The 18,391-nt window shown below is 37.3% G+C and overlaps 1 protein-coding gene across 1 annotated transcript in view; it reads right to left on the minus strand.

The window, feature by feature from the left end:
- Positions 1 to 18,391, minus strand: part of LOC126470393 (uncharacterized) — a 75,289-nt gene extending 56,898 nt beyond the window's left edge. The window contains exon 1 of the mRNA XM_050098236.1: positions 18,373 to 18,391. Coding sequence (XP_049954193.1) covers positions 18,373 to 18,391 — 19 coding nt within the window. The remainder of the gene's footprint in view (positions 1 to 18,372) is intronic.

An 18,391-nucleotide genomic window follows, 5' to 3' on the forward strand; every position in this document is an offset into this window, starting at 1 on the left:
AGACTTGCATTAGCAGAATTAGGGAACACTTGCAAAAATTATCCGACGGGTTTCAGTAAGGAGTGTAGTCTCTTTAAAGGAATCACAAAATTTAGGATTTCTCTGTGTGGTGTGATATGGCATAGTGTCATTTGCTATGTCAACAGAGTCAATAAAGTAGTTCTACAAGGAAGTATGCTATTAGACGCTACAGTCACATTAATAAAATCATCACTTAATGTTACTGATGAATTACAGTCAATGATTTTGAAAGAGGTTAACAAAGGAGTGGAAGAATTGGTAACAGCTTTAGGAAATGTTCCTGAGTTCATAGAATCCAGATCTGCAACTGTTAAAAGGCAATTTTCTAAGAAAATATGGAAGAATTCATTCCAATGGAGAGAACTACTTAATGACAAAATTCTTGTATGTTCTACATTTACTTCTACATAACACTTCGCAAGCCACCTAATGGTGTGTGGTCGAGGGTACTTTCGGTACCACTATCTGATCCCTCCAACCCATTTCCATTCGCCAATAGTGTGTGGGAAGAATGATTGTCCGTAAGCCTCTTTATTGGCTCTAATTTCTTGAATTTTCTCCTCATGGTCAATATACGAGATGTATGTGGGGAGAAGTAACACGTTGTTTGACTCCTCCTGAAAAGTACTGTCCCAAAATTTCAGTAGTAAATCTCTCCGTTAGTGCACAACGTCCCTCTTGTAATGTCTTCCAGTGGAGTTTGTTTAGCATCTCCATAATGCCCTCTCGCTAGCTAAACGATCCTGTGACAAAACACACTGCTCTTCATTGGATCTTCTCTATCTCCTCTATCAGTCCTACCTGATAGGGATCCAAGATAGATGAACAATACTCAAGAATGGGGCGAACAAGCGCCTTATAAGCCACTTCCTTCGTGGGTGAGTTACATTTCCTTAAGATTCTTCCTATGAATCTGAGTCTTGTGTCTGCTTTTCCCACTATCTGTTTTATATGGTCATTCCACTTACTGTTGCTCTGGATAGTTACTCCAAGATATTTTACAGCAGACACTGTCTCCAGCTGTTTGTCATCAATAGTGTAGCTGTACACTAGTGGATTACTTTTCCTATGTATGCACAATATGTTACATTTATTTACATTCAGGATCAACTGTCAGAATCTGCACCATTTATCAATTCTCTGCAGGTCGTTCTGAAAAATCTTACTATCTTCTGGCATTGCTGCTATGGTATAAACGACTGCATCATCTGTGAATAGCCGTAAAGAGCATCCAACACTTTCTACTAGATCATTTATATATATTATGAACAGCAACGGTCCTATGATACTTCCCTGTGGTACTCCAGATATTACCTTTACATCTGTTGATATAGTTGTGTTAAGAGTGATGTGTTGAGTTCTATCTGCAAGATAGTCTTGAATCCAATTGCAGGTCTGCTCTGATACTCCGTAAGCTTGTATTTTTTTCATTAAACAGCAATGCAGGATGGTGTGAAATGCCTTTCTGAAATCAAGGTACATGGCATCAACCTGAGCACCACTGTCCACTGTGCTGTGGATCTCATGGAGGAACAGAATCAGCTGAGTTTTGCAGGATCTCTTTTTTCGGAATTCATGTTGATTTTTATGCAGGAGCTGTTCATTTTCCAAGAATGTCATGATTCTTGAGCATAAAACATGTTGCATAATTCTACAATAGATGACGTCAGTGATATAGGTCTATAATTGTGTGGATCTGTCTTACAGCCTTTCTTAAAAATGGGTATGACCTGCCCATTTTTCCAGTTATTAGGTACCTTTTGTTGCTCAAGCAATCTACGATAAGTTACTGCTAGAAGGGGAGCAAGTTCTTTTGCATAATCTTGATAGAACCATATAGGTAACTCATCTGGTCCTGAAGCCTTTCCACTACTAAGCAATTGTAGCTGCTTCCAAATTCCACGTTATCTCAATATCTGCCATTTCGACGTTCACACAACGATTCAAAAGAGGGACAGTGTTATGATCTTCCACAGTGAAACAACTTCGACAGACCGAATTCAGTATTTCAGCCTTCTCTCTGTTATCAATGGTCCAGTGCTGGCATGGTCACTAAGAGAAAGAACAGATGATTTTGTCTCACTTACTGATTTTACACATGACCAAAATCTCTTACAGTTTTTAATTAGGTCGGTTGATAACGTCTTACTTTTGAAATCATTGAATGCTTCTCTCATTGCTCTCTTTATGCTCATTTTAGCTTTGTTCAGCTTCTGTTTGTCAGCTATATTTTTACTTCTCTTGAATCTGATATGAAGTGCTCTTTGTTTACGTAGTGCTTTTCTAAGATGGCTATTAAACCATGGTGGATCTTTCCCATCCCTTAAAACCTTATTCGGAACATACTTGTCTAGGGCATATTGAACAAAGAATTTGAATTTTTTCCATTTGTCCTCCACATCTTCATCCTCATCACCGAATATTTTATGCTGACTGCTAAGATATTCAGATATTCAGAAATTTGTATCTTGTCACCGTTGCTGAGCAAATATATCTTCCTACCTTTCTTAACATTCCTTGGAGGACCCGCCACCATAGATGCTGTCACAACCTTATGAACTCTGATACCTTCCTCTACATTAATTGATTTGACAAATTCAGGTGTGTTTGTTGCCAGCAGGTCTAAGACGTTACCATCACGAGTTGGTTCTCTAACTATCTGCTTAAGGTAATTTTCGGACAAGACATCCAGAAGAATTCCACCTGATTCCCTGTCTCAGGCACCAGTTTTGATGGCATAACACTCCCAATCTATACCTGCTGAGTTGAAGTCACCCTCTATTACAATAGTGTGATCAGGAAAATTAGCCATGCGGGATTAGTCGAGCGGTCTAAGGCGCTGTAGTCATGGACTGTGCCGCTGGTCCCAGCGGAGGTTCGAGTCCTCCTGCAGGCACGGGTGTGTGTGTTTGTCCTTTGGATAATTTAGGTTAAGTAGTGTGTAAGCTTAGGGACCGATGACCTTAGCAGTTAAGTCCCATAAGATTTCACACACACACACACACACACACACACACATGAAAATTACTAATGATATTCTACAAAGCTCTATCTGAAGTGCTCCACAACTACAGATCCTGACCAAGGTGGTCTAAAAAAAGCATCCAATTACTGTTTTTGACTGTTCTTTAATACTCAGTTTCACCCAGATTAACTCACATTCGGAATCCGTGATAACCTTGCTGGATTTTATCAAAATTTTTACTGCAATAAACATACTGTCAACATTGGTGACTAACCTATCCTTACAATAAATATTCCAGTCTTAAATTAGGATTTCGTTGTCACTGACATCTGGCTTCAACCAGCTTTCTGTTCCCAATACTATCTGTGCATTATAATCTTCAATAAGCAATACTAATTCTGGGACCTTTCCTTGGCTGCTCCTGTGGTTTACTAAAATCATATTAATCTTTTCTATCTCTAATATGTGAGGATCAAGATTCTCTGAGGTAGACACCATAATTATGTCTTTGAAGTAAGGATTTCAGCACCTCAGTAACTGCTGTGACATGTTCAGTGTCATTTGTGACATTAACAACTTTGCAACAAGGAAATACAAAAATACAGTAAGGTAGGAGATGAGGTACTGACAGAATTGAAACTATGTGGAAGTATCATCACTCGTGCTTGGGTAGCTCAGTTGTAGAGCAACTGCCCGTGAAAGGCAAAGGTCCCGAGTTTGAGTCTCGGTCTGGGGCACATTTTTAATCTGCCAGGAAATTTCAAGGAAATACAATCTCAACACAGGATGCAAAAATGTTGCAGATGCTTTGAGAAATTAGTTCATAGTCATTATTATTTACTCACATTGTATAAATAGAAACTCAAATAATTTTAATACTAATTTTCATATTAAAATTGTTATTTCTTAGATAAATATGATGCAAAAAAGTTACTTTATGTGTTAAATCCTGTTCCAATGTAGGAGATGGTCTGATGGCCCTAATGACATCAGGTTAAATAAATGAATAAAATGCAGAGAGGTGATATAAGTTAGCAGTATCTTGTATATGAATTGGAAATATTGTCCCATATGCTTTCACAAACTGACAGTATGTGTTCACATGTACTTCAGTACATCTTCAAAAAGAACTTGCAAGACATTTTTACCAAGTGGAACAAACGTGTTACAAATATTTTTGTGCATGCCAGTGTCTGTAGCCTGTACAGACCATAGTTTTTCCAAGTTAAAGATCATTAAAAACTATTTGAGATCTTCAATGAGCAATGAGTGGAAGGAGTCTTGCTTTAACACCAGTGGAAATACTGATTATGTGAGGCTTGAAATGGAGAAGTATTTATTGTTCAACAAGCAAGAAAAGTGAAGATTTAGGTGAGCAAATTTTAAAATTATGTTTGCAAAATTTAGTAGGATTTTCTGCATTTTATTTATTGTTAGGCAAACTATTAAGTTACATGCCTGCATGGTTACCGTGGTGCATGTAAAGTTATTATTAGTACCTGGTCAGCCAAGCTTCACTTGGAACCAATGTGAACTTTTATTAAAACTTGGTCAACAGTGATAAAAACAAACAAACAAGCACCATCTGAACAGCTTAAAAACCCAATGATACCGACTGACCACTGTGTAACTCTCAGCCTTTAGGAATCACTAGATGTACATACAGAACAATGGTGATAAAGGATCATAAAAAAATTAAGAATGCATTTAAATCAAGTATATTTCTATGACAACTCTCACCAGGTGCTTGTTTTGGTTGTGAAAACAGTTCAGTGTGTCACATAATGAGGAAATGGCCCTGAACCAGCCACTTTTTGCTTCTTAAAAAATAAATATTACAATGGAATGATCAATCATTACAGCCATTGCTATATCCGTAGTAATCTGTGCTTCCCTCAGTGTGTATAAAATATTATAAGCAAATTGTTTTAGTACATTATAAAATTAGCATATGCATTTTGTCTATAAAATTTGAGAATTAAAGAAAAACAATATATCAGACATTATGATTCTGGATGTACCACCAAGATAAGCGACATTAAATGTCTAACTGTACTCCACCTAAATATTCAGTGTGTAAAAAACAAAGTGCAACAGCTGGAAGTCGAGTTACAATTCTTAGACAGCTCTGTTATCTACGTCACAGAGCACTTATATACTACTTTACCCTCATATATACAACCATGTTCTTATTGTAGAAACACAATGAAAGGTGGAGGATCATGTATTTATGTTTAGAAGACATTAAATTTAAAGTCAGAAATGATATTATCTTGCTAAGTGTAGACAAAGACTTTGAAGTGTCAGCAATAGAGATAGCTGCTATAGATATGCCCAAGAAACTAACTATACTATGTGTATACCATTCTTCCAGTGGCAAATTAGAGATATTCATTTCAAAACTTATATAAAGCATAGAACTAGCATTGACTCTGAAACATATTATTTTGTGTGGGGACTTAAACATAAATACAGCTGAAACAGATGATACAGTAACACATTTCTGAATATCATATGTAGTTTTGTAATGTCATCACTAGTCAGTTGTGCAACAAGAATAACCACACATTCTTCATTTACCAGTGACCATGTAGCTACAGATGTAGGCAGAAAAAACTGTGATGTACTTGTTAAAAATCTGAGACTATCAGACCATCTATGTCAGATTATAAAAGTAAAAGCTTGTATAGAAAAGATATTCAAGCTGCATGTATATGAAAGATTCTGCACTCCATCAGCTTTCAAGAACATTCCTTAAAGTTAACACATGAAAGTTGGGAAGGAGTTTATACAGAAACTGAAGTGAAGAGGAAATTCTCCAATTTCATGTCTGATTTTAATCTACAATTTGGAGAAACATTTTCCAAAGTATCAATTCCTATAGGAATGCCCACCAAAATAGATGGATTACTAAAGGAATCAGAAAACCTGCTCAAACCTTTAGATACCTAAACTCAATTAAAAAGGACAATAGAAATCCAGATTTTTTGCACTACTACAAAAACTACAAAAGGATCTAGATGGATAAATTTAATCAATAATAAAAGTAAAGTGAAACAAGAAACAGGAAGCAGGCACTGTGAAACAGAGGTGTACAAAGACACAAATCAAGAACAAGGAAAATGTAGCAGCTAACCTGAATGAATTAGCAAATTATGTGAACACCTATTTTGGCAACATGGCAACAAAGTTAGAAAAAATTTTCCAAAAAGTGTTAATAAAGCAACACAGCAGTATTTAGCTAACTCAATGATATTGCTTCCAGCTACTGAGGATGAAGTATGGAATGTTGTAAGGCAATGAAAGAACAAAAACTCGGCAGGTTTAGATGAAATCCCAGAAATGCATAAATGGTATCAAAGCTCAATTGACAGAACTCATAAATGGCTCCTTCAAAACTAGTTGCTTCTCTGACTATGTGAAGCATGCAAAAATTTTACCAGTTCACAAGAAATGTGATGTAGAAAACATTGAGAACTACAGACCAATAGCTGTATTGTCATCCTTTTCCAAAGTGATAGCAATAACAATGAAAACAGGCTTATGAGCTATCTAAGCAAAGTCAACCTCCTCTGCAATGACCAATATGGTTTCAGCCTGGCAGAGGCACAGAATCCACAATAGCACAATTCACAAAAACAGTTTTAGAAGCACTATATGAGAACAGCTATGTAACCAGCCTTTTCCTAGACCCGTCTAAAGCTTTTTATACAGTTAACCACCAGAAACTGTTGTGTAAGTCAGATGCACTAGGAGTAATGGGAGTGGTTAACAAATGTTTTTGTTATATCTAGAAAACAGAATACATTTAGTAGAGATCCTACATGTCTCCAGTGGATCAATGTACATTCAGAAACATATGCTGGATCCATAATATATCGAGATGATTCAAGGAAGTGTACTGGGCCCAGTATTATTTCTCGTGTATATAAATGATTTCCCACAACAAATCAGCCATGGAGAGAAAATATTGTTTGCTCATGACAGCAACATATTAATCAGCACTAAGACACTAGCACAAATGCTGAAAAATTCTACTGAAGTGTTGGGGATGTCTACAAATGGTCACAGGGAGACAAAGTAACCCTCAACATAAAGAAGGCAAATACAATATGCTTTAGAATGACTAGGAAACAGAGCTCGTTAAATTTAAAGCTAGATAATATCTCCATAGGTGATGTACCTACAACAGAATTTTACGGCTGCACATTGACAGCCAAATGAAGTTGAATGAGCATGCTATGAAACTCTGAAGAATGGTGGGTAGATCACGTAACTAATGTGGAGGTATTGAATAGGATTGGGGAGAAGAGAAGTTTGTGGCACAACTTGACTAGAAGAAGGGATCGGTTGGTAGGACATGTTTTGAGGCATCAAGGGATCACAAATTTAGCATTGGAGGGCAGCGTGGAGGGTAAAAATCATAGAGGGAGACCAAGAGATGAATACACTAAGCAGATTCAGAAGGATGTAGGTTGCAGTAGGAACTGGGAGATGAAGAAGCTTGCACAGGATAGAGTAGCATGGAGAGCTGCATCAAACCAGTCTCAGGACTGAAGATCACAACAACAACAACATGAAACTCTCAAAAAAGGTACCCACAAAACATTATGCACTTAATGAGTCCTAGGATCTGCATGCAGTGATGAATGTCTGAGAACTGTATACTTTAGTTATGTTCATTCAGTAATAATTTTTTGGAGAAACAGTGCTCAGAATTTACAAACAGTATTTAAAATGCAAAAGAGAGCAGTAACAATTATAACAAAAAGCAGTAAGTGGGCCCACTGCAGAGAACTTCTCAAAATGTTAGAAATTCTAACTGTTCCTTATGAATTTATACTCCAAACCATAGAATATACCAAGAAAAATGCAGAAAATTATTGTACAAATAGCAGTTTTCATAACTGTAGTACAACAACAAGTCACTGTCTTCACCTAGACAGGAAAAATAAACATAAGACTCAAAATACTTTTTTGTATCTAGGTGTGAAACTGCATAGAAAACTGCTGTAGAAAATAAAAGAAAGAAATAACATGTACTGCCTTAGGAAAAATTTTAAGCTGTATTTGCAGGATCACTGTTTTTACACTGTAAGTGAATTCCTTAGTAAAAATGATTGTAAATAACTTCTGTCTCACAATGTTTAACTATATGTAATGTTTTGATAAGGAGCAAAAATTAATGGTAAATAATTTATGTCTCACAATGTTTAGGTACATGTACCAAAAAACTGTATAAATATGCAAATGTATTCAAACTGACAACATCAAAACATTTTAAAATGTCTGCAGATACCTAAATAAATAAATAAACTTTCTGAGGATTATTTTGCATGTGGCATTGCAACAATGGAGTTCTAATTCTTAATTAATGTGACACAGAGAGGACTTTGCCAAATTAGAAAACTATTTGTACAACAACTGTAAGGAAGGCCTTTCGGAAGGACATGGAAAAATATTTAGTAATTTAATATAGCAGATGCAACTAAAATAAATTCAAAACTGATTTAGTATTACTGTAATGTTAGAAATACTTAATCAATTGTCAGTTCCTATTTTCTCTTTCATACTTTGTGTTAGCTTTAGGTACAGATTCATTCATTTTATGTGCATATTTCTGTATTTCTGGTGCATATTTTCCTCGTTTTAGTGTATATTTCTATTATCTTTGGGCATATTTTAAGACATAAATGCTAACATTGAACACATCAAAGCCAACTGGTGGTATAGGCAGAACAGCAGCACCATTCTGTTTACATTTGGAGGGTGGGTGGGTTAAAGAGGTGTGGGAGAGAATGACAAGAGTCATTGCTCGATTTGTAAAAAATATATATTCTGGTACTGTGATCTTCTGGGGGGAGGGGCGTGTGTGTTTTTGAAATTTAGACATCTTAAGACATTGCTTTTATTACTTTTCTACACATTTAAAAAGTGTGGATACAACATTTTTACTGGTGAAAAATAAAGTTCTATAATTCCACATCTCAAAATCTGTGGTTCTGACTTTTTTTCATCAGGGTTACTGATACAGAGTATCACTGCGTACTGCCACAAATCAAGCACCAACCAAAGATAATATGAAAGCTACATAACCCCATATTCCTACAACTCAAGCTTAAAATGTTATTCTCCATATAAAAAAAATTGGTGAATTAAAATGTGTTTTTACCAACAGGTTCTAATAGCACTTAATAAACTGCTGGCCCGTTTGTACATAAATTCAGAAAAACCTCAATCCATCATTTCCATCAAAGGTGTTTGAGCTACACACACACACACACACACACACACACACACACACACACACACACACACATCATAGAAAATGTAAACAAAATTACATTCTAGGAAAAAAGTTACTTGGCTGTAAAATCAGACTTTGCAGGGGTTCTGAAACTCCTTAAACCAACGCTGGGTGTAAGTCTTGAGTATTCAACCCACGACAGTCAAAATCATCCCATTGCAAATCCAGTCACACCCCAAAACAAGCTCCCACTGGCATTTATAACTTAGCTTATCCAACTTACAAGTACAAATGTAAGGAAACAACTCTCTCCTGCAAACCAGCTGTTTCTTACTACCCCATCAAAATATCAGTGCAGCTTAAAGACTATGTCCCAAACTCACAAGTGAAGACATTACTTGGTTTTTTACCACTAGGCCCAAAACATCCATCCCTTCTAGTATCCCCATTTCTACCAACATATGACCTTGCTCTTGAAATTGAAAATCTATCTAAATGCTACTATTGATACTCCCAAAGCCACTACCATTTATTTCCTGCTACACCACATATGATTGTCTAATTCGTTTTCCATTCTCTTACATAATTTTAGTATGTGTTCAATAGCTTGTCATACAATAATCTCATGAGTGAAGAACACCCATATCATTGTTCCCCTCTGGCTCCCTATTGGGGGCAGGGTGCAAGATAACTAAAGTGGAGGCAATCATGTAAATAATTCTGATTTCATATCTCTCTTGTTCCAGCACTTCTCTTTTTCATGTTTTATTGAGTATCTGAGTTGAACAGTAGTGACAGAACTATTATGTCTTCACATTAGATGATTTTACAGGGTCTTAACATCCCAGCTGTTGAAAGGATTCATTGTAAAAAAGAAGACACATTATGTTCACAAATGAAGCTGCCCATAAAATAAACTATATTAGGCAACTATATGTTACGTACTGTAATGTTGTGAAAACTATATTTTTTACTGTTATAAGTGCAGCTTCTAAAGTGCCACTTCCAGGATGGGGAGATGCACCAGCCCCAGATACATTCTGCTGGGCAAGTTAATTGGGGGGGGGGGGGATCAATGAGCTGGCCAGCCTGGATATGATATATGATTTTTGGGCAATTTCCCATGCCCCACTAGGAGAAGTCCCACCTCAGTTACACAATTTGCAAACATTTCAAAAAGTTTTCTTCACTTTCAGTAGATGCAGACAATTGGCATATACAATTCAAGAGGGTAACAAAACGGCAACCCCAAAAAAGTCAATCCATAAGTTTCAATTAAATGCACTCAACAATACAACAAGAATCAGCTTAATTTTTCAAGGAACACCTTGACAGAATAGAAGGAGTGCCACATGAGGAAACCCTTCAGTTTTGATTTGAAAGTGCATGAATTATTACTAAGAATTTGAATTTGAGTGGTAGCTTACTGAAAATGGGTGCAGCAGTATACTGCACACCTTCCTGCGCAAGAGATAAGGAAGTCTAATCCAAATGCAGGTTTGATTTCTGCCAAGTATTAACTGAGTGAAAACTGATTATTCTTGGGAATAAGCTAATATTGTCAACAAGAAATAACAGTAAGGATTATATATATTGAGAGGCCACTGTCAAAATACCAAGACTCGTGAACAGGGGTCAACAATAGGTTCATGAACTTACACCACTTATTGCCCAATCCGCTAGTTTCTGAGCCAAAAATATCCTTTTAGAATGGGAAGAGTTACTCCAAACTATAATACCATTTGACATAAGCAAATTAGTCTAATTTTTGTGTCAAATGATCAATCACTTAAGATACCATTCGAATAATAAAACTGACAGCATTACATCTTTGAACAAGGCCCTGAACATGGGCTTTCCACCTAGAAATCTGAACTGTTCAGTTTCACTAATTGTACGTCCATTCTGTGAAATTAAAATGTTGGGTTTTGTTGAATTGTGTATTAGAAATGGTAAAAACTGAGTCTTCCTGTGATTTAGCATTAATTTAGCCATGAACTTATGTCATGAACTACACTGTTTGAAACTGAGCCAATGTTGCACACAACATCCTTTACTACCAAACAGCCTTTTCAATAACTTTAGCAGACCATGATGGCATAGAATCAGGTCTAAAATTATATACATTATCCCTTTCTCCCTTTTTATAAAGTGACTTTACTACTGACTACTTTAATCTTTCAGGGAACTGACCATTCCTAAAGGAAAAATTCCAAATATGTCTCAATACAGGGCTAACATGTGCAGCACAGTACCTTATTATTCCACTAGGCACTCCATCATAACCAAGAGAGTCCGTAGTCTTCACTGATTTAATTATTGACTCAATCTTCCCCTTGTCTGCATCACAGAAGAGTATTTCAGGCATCAATCTTGGAAAGGCATTTCCCAAGAAAGTTATATCAGACCCTCTAGAAACTAAATTTTTATTTAATTTGGCAGCAATGCTCAGAAAATGACTGTTAAATACTGTTCCTATATCTGACTTATCAGTAACAGAAATATTTTTACTACTAACTGACTTTATATCATCGACCTTGCACTGCTGACCAGACACTTCCTTCAAAACTGACCGTAATGTTTTAATTTTATCCTGTGAATTAGCTATTCTATTTGCATACCACATACTCATTGCCTTCCTAATGACATTTTTAAGCACCTTACAATACTGTTTATAATGGGCTACTGTAGCTTGATTGTGACCACTTCTAACATTTTGATAGAATTCCTGCTTTGTTCTACATGATATCCTTTTTCCACTAGTCAGCCACCCGGGCTGCGTATTATTGCTAGTACCCTGTTTAGAATGTTCTAATGGAAAGCAGCTCTCAAAGAGCATGAGAAATGTGTTTAGGGAAGTGTTGTATTTATCATCCATGTTATCGGCACTATAAACATCCTACCACTCTTGTTCCTTGACAAGGTTTAAAAAACTCTCTATTGCTCTTGGATTAACTTTCCTACACAGTTTGTAATTATATGTGACATTTGTTTGAGTACAAAAGCCTTTTAGTGTTAAAATTTGTGCAGCATGTTCTGAAAGGCCATTCACCTTTTTACTAACAGAATGCCCATCTAGTAATGAAGAATGAATAAAAATATTGTCTATTGCTGTGGTACTGTTCCCTTGCATTGTAGTTGGAAAAAACACAGTCTGCATCAGATCATATGAATTTAGGAGAACTGTTAACATCCTTTTTTCTGCACCATTATATACAAAATTCATATTGAAGTCACCACATACACTACTGGCCATTAAAATTGCTACACCACGAAGTTGACGTGCTACAGACGCAAAATTTAACTGACAGGAATAAGATACTGTGATATGCAAAAGATTAGCTTTTCGGAGCATTCACACAAGGTTGGCGCTGGTGGCGACACCTACAATGTGCTGACATGATGAAAGTTTCCAACCGATTTATCATACACAAACAGCAGTTGACCAGCTTTGCCTGGTGAAATGTTGTTGTGATGCCTCATGTAAGGAGGAGAAATGTGTACCATCACGTTTCCGACTTTGATAAAGGTCAGATTGTAGCCTATTGCAATTGCAGTTTATTGTATCATGACACTGCTGCTCGCGTTGGGTGAGATCCAATGACTGTTAGCGGAATATGAAATTGGTTGGTTCAGGAGGGTAATACGGAATGCCGTGCTGGAACCCAATGGCCTCATATCACTAGCAGTCAAGATGACAGGCATCTTATCCGCATGGCTGTAACAGATCGTGCAGCCACATCTCGATCACTGAGTCAACAGATGGGGACGTTTGCAAGACAACAACCATTTGCACGAACGGTTCGACGGCGTTTGCAGCAGCATGGACTATCAGCTCTGAGACTATGGCTGTGGTTACCCTTGACACTACATCACAGACAGGAGTGCCTGCGATGGTGTACTCAATGACGAACCTGGGTGCACGAATGGCAAAACGTCATTTTTTCGCATGAATCCAGGTTCTGTTCACAGCATCATGATGGTCACATCCGTGTTTGGCGACATAGTGGTGAACACACATTGGAAGCATGTATTTGTCATCGCCATACTGGCGTATCACATGGTGTGATGGTATGGGGTGCCATTGGTTACACGTCTCGGTCACCTCTTGTTCGCATTGACAGCACTTTGAACAGTGGACATTACATTTCGGATGTGTTACGACCCATGGCCCTAACCTTCATTCAATCCCTGCGAAACCCTACATTTCAGCAGGATAATGCATGACCGCATGTTGGAGGCCCTGCACGGGTCTTTCTGGATACAGAAAATGTTTGACTGCTGCCCTATCCAGCACATTCTCCAGATCTGTCACCAACTGAAAACGTCTGGTCAATGGTGGTCGAGCAACTGGCTCATCACAACACGCCAGTCACTACTCTTGATGAACTGTGGTATCGTGTTGAAGCTGCATGGGCAGCTTTACCTGTACACGCCATCCAAGCTCTGTTTGACTCAATGCCCAGGTGTATCAATTCCGTTATTACGGCCCGAGGTGGTTGTTCTGGGTACTGAATTCTCAGGATCTATGCACCCAGATTGTGTTAAAATGTAATCACATCTCAGTTCTAGTATAATATATTTGTCCAATGAATACCCATTTATCATCTGGATTTCTTCTTGATGCAGCAATTTTAATGGCCAGTAGTGCATAACTAATTTCTGGTACTTCCTACAAAGTGAATCAAGAACCCATTCTAGCTTGAGCATAAATGCTCTGAAGCCAGAGTTAGGTGACCTATAAACAACAACAATTAGAATTTTAGTTTCACTTAATTCAGCTGCCCCTACATAACATTCAAATATCTTTTCAGTACAGTGTGTGTTATGTCTACGGACTCAAATGGAATACTGTTTTTTACATACATAGCCACTCCCCCACCCCACAAGAGACTCCTTGAAAAACAGCCAGCTAATCTATATCCTTTTAAAGGAAGTGTCTGTATTGTCAAATTATTTAATGTCATGCTATGACATACCAATAATTTCAGAGTCAACATCTATAAGCAGTTTACTAACATTTTTTTCTCTTATATTTTGATGAAATGTGCTAATTCCTTCTCCACTTGGAAACATGACATCCTCTGAAGGCGAGAGCTTTGTTAGAGGGACTTCCTTTAAGCAGGTATACCTATCAGCTGGCTTTAATCTGAAAAAAGGGCAGCTCTAATATTAACTACTGCAGGAATTTTTCCTTGTGTGGTCCCACCACCACCCACTACACTGTCACCTATAAGCTTTGCCAGTCTCTCCTTCTGTTATCTATTGAGGTGCAGGTCATGCCTAGGAAAACCTGATGTACCGATAGACCCAACTGCTGCCACTGTAATGTGACCCATGCCCTCTGCCATCATTGCCCTCCCGAGCCCCATGTTAACACAGCTAACAGCTGCATTAAGAAGAGGCCAATCATGATACTCAAACAGTTGCACAAAATGCACATTATTGCCCCTGGTTTGAGTAGCTATCATTACCAGGTCACCATCTACATCATATTCCATGTCTGTATCAAGACTGTTCCCTGCTCCACCCACTATCACTACCTGCACCTTCTTTGTGAAATTCCTACAAAACTCCCCTATGCTGTCAGTCACCTCATCCAACACTGCACTCGGCTTCACGATGCTGGTGACCTGGTACTGACTCCCCAACACTTCTTGCAACTGCTGGTCCACACCTCTACCATGCAAACTCCCTAACAGTGAAGCTGCTTCTTTCTGTTAGACTTTGCAACTGACCTAGGCCTCCTAACTGCTAAGGACTGCTGCATGTTCCCTACATCTACAGCTACAAGAGACTCCTCTCCACTCAGCTCTGACAGTTGGTCAAATCTATTGCACATGTGCAAAGTATAACTGTCTGAATACCTTCTCCTCCTAGCTGCCTTCTTGCCAATTGCCAGTTCCCATTTGCCCTCCTCAGCCTGTCTACTTCCTCCTTTGTGCATTGTAACTGCACCTGAAGGGCACAGATCTTATGCTCCTGCTCCTCTATCAACTTATTTCTCCTATATATTCTACATTCCCAGGAGATGATCTTGCTAGAATGTCCTCTGGCTTCCTCACTACACCCCCCCCTCCCCCCCCCCCCCTCCCCCAATGAGAATACTTTGAACAAATCCCACACTGTAACCCACTACTCACAAACCTATGACAGAGCCCCACACTTCTCACTCATGGTAAAATTTTACAGTTACTGAAAAAAAATAAAGGAAAAGTATATGTGTACATTATCTAAGTTCAATTACACCAGTAGAACTATTTATAGAACTAACAATTGCAGTCTTGAAATTCTCTGTCTACTAAGAAAGCAACTACTTGTATTAATACTACCACACCAGAGCTAATACCAATACCAACACAACTTCATAAAATTGTTAGCTAAAACCAAAAATTCAAGTGGCCGCTGGAACTCTCAATGAAGTTAAAACACTGAATGAAAATTTTACTGAAATATTACTCTAAGAAACAATAGGAAATGTCAGCTGAAAACAATAGCACGAAATTTACTAAATGACTTCAACACACAGGAAACTCTAAAATCACAGCAAGTGAATGTGTCCAGAAGTTTATTAAATCGTTATTTTTCCACAAACAGTATGAAACATGGCTAAAAACTATTAAATTTAATGACTGTATAACACTGCACAAATAACTTTATCAGTACTTAGCTTTATAACCACTACAGCTGCAACTTTGTGCCGCAAAATATAAACATACTCCTGAGGCATGAGGCTTGGACAAACAATGTAAGCACACTCATGAATAACAGACCACTTGAGTCAGTAACGCAAGAAGAAAGACTGAGATTAATGAAAATCCCCCATTAAGTTACTTTTACAACAAATATTAACACAAATAAAGTTTAAAATAAGTAACTGTAGCCTAAAGCTTTATAAAATATTGACGAGCAATTTCAACAGCAGTCCAGCACATGTGACGTCATGCCCAAGGCTCTATATGTTTCCAAAACCAACACTGCTCCTACAAAACACAACGCATTACCTTCCTGAATGTTCATATTGCTCACACCTCCAGCATTGGCTTCTCTGAAATGTACTAGTAGGGGAATTTCATACTTGCTGCACTTTCTGTTCTTACACTTCCCATAGCCTAAAGCCTTGCTCACATGAATCATGAAAGTATTCATGGATGATAAGCTGGTTGAGTTTTGTGATGTCATGACAGGGAATTTCATGTTCCACAAGATTCAGAAATGTGAAAAACTAAATAAGGCAAGTAAGATTTTTGCTTCATGCAGAGAAACATTGTAATTGACATGAAAGACTTGTGAGATGCCGAATATAACATTTACAGTTTAAGTCCATATTTAGTGGGTTTTATGTTATAGCTTACATCCTATGAATATATGCTTATCCGAAAGACTAGCTCATTCATCATTACTGGACCAATTTGTCACTGTAAAATGATGGGAAATGTCATATTTGTGGTTAAGGAATTTTTATATTTACAGCAATAATGGAAATTCCTGGATGGAACAATATATAAAATATGAAAGGCATCCACTGACCTGCAACAGAATGAGGTGTGGTATATAGACACACATAACAGAAAACAGTGTTCACTAGCTCTTTTTATAGGAGAAAGGACACACTTTCACATACACAACCACATGGATACCCAAACGCATTCTACCCTGGCTGTGAAAACACTCATCGTCACCATGATAGGTGTGTGTTTGGGGACCTATTTTGTTATGTGTATGAATGTGAGTACATTCTACTAAAAAAGGTGGCAGGACTCAGAAGCTAGACAATACTTATTTCTGTTAAATCTGTCTATACACCACACATCAATCTACAATAAGTGAGTGGTTGCCTCTAATTATTTTATACATAATTGTCATATTTATTTCTTCTGGTGTTATAACTTGTGTGTTGTGGAAGTATGACATTTCAAGGTAATGGAGTGCTAAAAGTTTATCAAATTGCATCATTTCTGATACAATTTGTTATAATAACATATTAGTTAATGACCTAACATTGGTTAAAACCTTCAGGACATCATGATATTAAAAACCTAATCTTACTTAGAACTAATTTGCTGTAGAGTATTGTATAGCTGAGTGAAGTTGTAAATTCATCTGTCGTTGGTTCATGTCCTGGTTTCATTAATTGTTTTTTCCTTGCCTTTATGATTTCTAAAAGATTCTTGGACATTCTTATTAATTTAGTAGAAGAATGTTTTATAATATTCAATGCTATGTATCCATAATAGTGTTCTCTCTCGGGAGTGAGTTTGTTCAACTTTGTGAGAACTTCAGGGAATAATGGCCAATGAATGATAAGGTTGCCTTCTATGCACTTCCAGGTTCAATGTAATTCAGTATTTATTTATTTATTCATCCAAAATTTTTTCCAGCTCATAGGATACATAATTCCTTTATAAATATGATTTATGACTTTGAACATGTATGCACACACACACACACACACACACACACACACACACACACACACACACACACACACACAAACATATGAAGTACATAAAATGTAATAACAATATTATGGGAAGCAAAGTTGCTACTCTCCATATAGCAGAGATGCTTTGTCCTAGATAGGATGACAAAAAGAGTGTGGTTTCAGTTGCCTGAGACTGCAGTCATGTGTGTGTGAGTTGCATTTGCGTGAGTGTGTGAGTGTGCATATGTGTGTCTATTGTTGACGAAGGCCTTTGGCCGAAAGCTTTAAGTGTGAAAATCTTTTTGTTGTGCCTATCTGCAACTCAGCATCTCCACTATATGGTGAGTAGCTAGTTTCCGTCTCATAATATTGTTACATTCCATCCTGGATTTTCTATTGTTTGATAAAATTTGATAATATTATTGCAGGAAGTAAAGGTTTTTATGTTGTGCTTATCTACAGAAGAGCTTTCACTACTTATAGTACGTATTCTGCACTTTTTTCTTTCAAATTCTGTATTTCATGTGGTCTAAAAATTCTGCTACAGAATAGAAGCAGTGATCTAATAAGAATGACATTAGGGTCTTAATGAAAAGTTATTACAGTGAAATTATTTTTATCTTATCAGTATCTCCTCAAATGTTCCACTCCCTCAGTATTACGACTGTTTTGTCATTAACTTTTTTCAGTGTCAATGAGAGCTAAAGCACTCACCCTTTCTTCCTTCCAACAT

The sequence above is a fragment of the Schistocerca serialis genome, chromosome 3 (assembly GCF_023864345.2).
Source record: "Schistocerca serialis cubense isolate TAMUIC-IGC-003099 chromosome 3, iqSchSeri2.2, whole genome shotgun sequence".
NCBI lineage: Eukaryota > Metazoa > Arthropoda > Insecta > Orthoptera > Acrididae > Schistocerca > Schistocerca serialis.